A 5,078-nucleotide genomic window follows, 5' to 3' on the forward strand; every position below is an offset into this window, starting at 1 on the left:
AGGGATAAGGGGAGTGCCATTCTGATACCTCCACAATGCCAGGGGGATTCCTACAGGGAATAATAATTGTGTTGAAGTGTTTTTTTTATTTGAACGTTTGCTCTGCGGGCTTGTGCAGTTGAAATGCTCCAGGTTGCAAAGGGGGAAAAACAGCGCGCTGGGATCGAACAGATTTCAGCATCGGGGTAGACATTTGCTGAGGGGTTTTTTTTCATCTGCGGAGCCTATCTGATGCAGTTGTTTGAATGAAAAAGAGAGAGAGAAAAATAGCGGCAGGAAATCGGATTTGTTCCCAGCGAGATGAAATTTGGGCATTAAATCGCTGACGTACATTGTGTGGCTTGCCTTTAATCAACTTGGATATCTCTCACTCCGGGATGAAGGGCTTGCGACACTTCTCGCCGATTGCAAGCGGCGTTTCCCGGAACTGAGACACATCGGCGATGGGGCTGGATCCGAAAGAAAATGTTCCCGATCCAGCGACTTTCAACCGGGGAGGGGGGTGGTGGGTGGGTGGCGAGGGGGGGGGGGTTGGCTTTTGCTCCATTTCCTCTCCACACTACAGGGTTCAAAGCTCTCTGTGTTAGAGATGGCTGAGTCTGTGGGGCTGCTCTTCAAATCCGCCAGTGTTCGGGGAGACGGGGTAAGTGAGAGGGAAAGATTGGGTACCAGTGAAAGGTGGAGGAGGGAGGGAGAGAGTGAGGGAGGGAGAGAGTGAGGGAGGGAGAGAGTGAGGAAAAAAAAAGCCATGTGTATCTGTCTGTCTTTTCCAGCATTAGTTTGCTATCTTTGAACTGGAGTCCAAAAATCTCTCAGAGCGCTTGGAAGCCAGAACGCGTGTGCTTGTCGCTGGTGGCGGGATTGTGTCTCTGTTGGCTCAGGAGAAGGCAAATGAGCAGTTTATTTCGGAATTATTTTGCAGAGAGAATGCATCCGTTTGATTCGTGTTGTTCCTATTCGGTTCCTTTGAGAAGAGATCTGTGGGATTTGGTTCCACTCAGGGATTGTTGCCAACAGCAGCATTCTCCCGCCGCCAGAAAGAAAATGTATTTCAGCAAGAAAAGATATTTTCTGAAATCTGCTCAAATGCAATGTTAAAGCTGGAGTGACGTTAACGCAGTGTGTGTGTGTGTGTGTGTGACGCTAACATTCAATGCAACTTCCTATCTGTGAACGAGCAGAGGCTGCACTCTTTTCCTGATCCAGCCTGTATGTCTCTCCGCACACTGCCTCGCAATGACGGGACTGCCATTCCACAAGCTGTTTCCCAACACATCCCGGGAATCACATCGGGAATGTCATCTTAACTTCTGGTGACCTCGACGTCATTGCAGTTATCAGCTGGGGAAGGGGCGGGGGGTGGAATCTAATGACCGTTTCAACAAGCGATCTGTTGTAAGGAAATATCCTCCCCCGCCCCCCACCTTTCAGAGTGGCAGGAGAGAGGGAGTGGGGAGGGAAAGGGCGAAAAAGAGAGGGAGGGAAGGAGAGAGAAAGGGGGAGAGAGGGAGGGAAAGAGAGGGAGAGAAAAAGAGGGGGAGAGAGGGAGGGAAGGAGAGAGAAAGGGGGAGAGAGGGAGGGAAAGAGAGGGAAAGAAAAAGAGAGGGAGGGAAGGAGAGAGAAAGGGGGAGAGAGGGAGGGAAAGAGAGGGAGAGAAAAAGAGGGGGGGAGAGGGAGGGAGACATGGGGAAAGAAAGGGAGGGAGGGAGAGAAGAGGAAGAGAAAGGAAGAGGGAGGGAGGGAGAGTAGAGGAAGTGAGAAGAAAGAGAGAGGGAGGAGGAGAGAGAAGGAGGGAGGGAAAGGAAGGGAGGGAGAGAGGGCGGGAGAAAGAGGAGGGAGGGAGAGGGAGGAAGGGAAGAGAGGGAGGGGAGGGGGCATGAGGAGGGGGTGTTATTTTTGGTGACGTTAGTTAGTGGCTGGCAATGGAAAGTATTTACACTCTGTCTTCTGTTCTGAAGGTGAGAAGCTACGAGGCAGCACTGGAGTGAAGCGCGGATCCACACTCGGGCCATGAAAATGTATGTGTGGATCACGCAAGCCATCGCCTTTGCATCGTTCGTGCTGTCGCGGGCTGAGAGCATCGAGGGCTACGGGGAGATTTGCGAGAGCCTGTGCTCCTGCCAGGAGAAGGACGAGGTGTTGGTCGTGGGCTGTGAGAGCAGCCAGATCATCAGCTTGCTGCAGCTCAGCCCCCCGCGTTACCCGGTGTACCAGCTCTTCCTGACCGGGAACCTGCTGAGCCGCCTCTACCCCAACGAGTTCCTCAACTTCAGCGGGGTCTCCATCCTGCACCTGGGCGGCAACGAGATCCAGGAGATCGAGGCGGGGGCTTTCAACGGGCTGCGGGCCACCCGGAGGCTGCACCTGAACAACAACAAGCTGGAGGGGCTGCGGGAGGACACCTTCGCGGGGCTGGAGAGCCTGGAGTACCTGCAGGTAGACTACAACTACATCAGCTCCATCGAGGCGGGCTCCCTGAGCAAGCTGCACACGCTGCAGGTCCTCATCCTGAATGATAACCTGCTGAGCAGCTTGCCCGGGAACCTCTTCAAACACGTCCCCCTCACCCACCTCGACCTGCGGGGCAACCGCCTCAAGATGCTGCCGTACGCCGGTTTGCTGGAGCACATGGAGAGAGTGGTGGAACTGCAGCTGGAGGACAACCCCTGGAACTGTACCTGCGAGCTGATCGCCCTCAAGGCTTGGCTGGAGAGCATCTCCTACACGGCGCTGGTGGGGGAGGTGGTTTGCGAGACCCCCTTCCGACTGCACGGCCGGGACCTGGACGAGGTGGCCAAGCAGGAGCTGTGCCCCCGGAGGGGCAGCCTGGACTCCGACTGGAAACCCCCGCCCCCTCTCAGCACCCACGGCTACTTCTACACCAGCGCAGCCCCGGCCACCTCCATCCTCACCTCCTCGCCCGTCTCCAGGTTTGCCCCCAGGGCCCCCAAGGGCACCCGCCTGCCCAAAGCCCCCCGCGCCCGCCCCACCTCCAAGAGCCCGTCACCCAAGGAGGGCTTCAACTATGGACCCATCTTCGCCTACCAGACCAAACCCCCGGTGCCTTTAGTGTGCCCCCGCCAGTGCACTTGCAACATGCAGATCTCTGACATTGGACTCAATGTCAACTGCCAGGAGAGGAAGATTGAGAGAATCAGTGAGCTGGAGCCCAAACCCTACAATCCCAAAAAGATGTACCTAACCGGTAATTACATCCTGACCGTGCGGAGGTCGGATTTCTACGACAGCCCGGGCTTGGACTTGCTGCATCTGGGTCACAACAAGATCACTGTGGTCCAAGACCGAGCCTTCATGAACCTCACCCACTTGCGCCGCCTCTATCTCAATGGCAACTGCATCGAGAGGCTAACCTCTGAGATCTTCTACGGCCTCAGGAGCCTGCAGTATCTCTACCTGGAGTACAATGCCATCAAAGACATCGTGCCAGGCTCCTTCCAGCCGCTGCCCAGTCTACAACTGCTCTTCCTCAACAATAACCTGCTCCGGGCTTTCCCCAGGGACATCTTTGCCGGCTTGAACCTGACCAGGCTGAGCCTGAGGAACAACCGCTTCACTTCCCTGCCTGTGCTCGGGGTTCTGGAGCAACTCAAGTCCTTGATCCAGATCGAGTTGTATGAGAACCCCTGGGACTGTAACTGTGAGGCGGTGGGCATGAAGCACTGGCTGGAGAGGTTTAACACTGGCACTCTGATTAACGGGGTGATCTGCGACACTCCCAAACAATTCACCGGCAAAGACCTGCGGGCCATCAAATCCGACCTGATCTGCCCCGATTACTCGGATATCATCGTGTCCACCCCGTCCCCTTCCGTGGCCCCGGCCACCCAGAGCCCCACCACGTCGGTCACCCCTGTCCAGTACGTCTCCGACACGGGCTCCGTGCCCCTGTCCGTCCTCATCCTCAGCCTGCTCCTGGTGTTCATCACCTCCGTCTTCGTGGCCGCCGGTCTCTTCGTGCTGGTGATGAAACGGCGCAAGAAGGCGCAGAGTGACCGGGCCAGCACCAACAACTCGGACGTGAGCTCCTTCAACCTGCAGTACAGCGTGTACAGCCACAGGTCTGCCCCCAAAGCCAAGAGCCCGGCCAGCCACGTGTACGAGTACATCCCCCATCCCCTGGGACACATGTGCAAGAATCCCATCTACAGGTCCAGGGAAGGCAACTCGGTGGACGATTACAGGGACCTCCACGAACTCAAGGTCGCCTACAGAAACCAAGTGGACGAGGAAAGGGAGAATCAACTGAGGAGCCCCACTTACAGCATCAGCACCATAGAACCCCCGGAGGAGATCTCCCCAGTGCAGGAGGTAGACCATTTCTACCGTGGGATACTAGAACCGGTGAAACAGTCCCCCACTGGCAACAGTGTTGACTATAAATTTGGTAGCCCACCAAACTATAATTACTCACCAAACTATGAGGTTAGGCGTCAGTATTTACATCCAGAAAGGATGAGGGAGACGGTGCTGTATGGGGCGCCCAGTAATGTATACGCTGAGCAAATTAGAAATGATTACCTGGAACTGAAAGCAAAGCTTCACATTGAGCCGGACTACCTCGAAGTGCTGGAAAAACAGACGACGTGCAGTCAGTTCTAAAGCCACAGAGTTGTTTATATACACTATTTATTTCTAATTATCTGAGGTTTGGTTATTTTATTTTTTTCCCCCCCGTTGAACATAAATGTTTGAGGTGAAAGTGCCTTGGCACCAGATCACAATCACCTCGAACGGGATTATTTGAGCTAGGGGTGTGCACCACAACGCGTGGCTCCACTGAAGCATTGGAATTTGCTGTAATCAAAGGAACCTAAACTGAAGATTGGCTGGTGATATTCTGACAATAGGCATAAGTAAACGTTTTTGGGTTTCACTGCTCTTGAAGGGACATTCCAGTCTTTCTTACTTTCTTAGCTTTCCCATATCTGGAAACAGTACTGTTTTTTAACTAAATTAGCATTACATTTACAGTGTGGTAGTCAGATTGCTGTTTCTTCACGCGTACCTCAAGTCAAGGTTTTTAGTTACAAAATAGACCCAGAGAATTACTTCTAGTC

The 5,078-nt window shown here is 54.1% G+C and overlaps 1 protein-coding gene across 1 annotated transcript; it reads left to right on the forward strand.

Annotated features, from left to right (window-relative positions):
- The first annotated feature begins 2,016 nt into the window (after positions 1-2,016).
- slitrk5 (SLIT and NTRK like family member 5) lies at positions 2,017-4,620 on the forward strand. Its single transcript, XM_078222746.1, has one exon. It carries the CDS (start codon positions 2,017-2,019, stop codon positions 4,618-4,620), a length of 2,604 nt encoding a protein of 867 aa, XP_078078872.1.
- Positions 4,621-5,078: the final 458 nt, after the last annotated feature.

This window comes from Mustelus asterias, chromosome 10, assembly GCF_964213995.1.
Source record: "Mustelus asterias chromosome 10, sMusAst1.hap1.1, whole genome shotgun sequence".
Classification (NCBI taxonomy): Eukaryota; Metazoa; Chordata; class Chondrichthyes; order Carcharhiniformes; family Triakidae; genus Mustelus; species Mustelus asterias.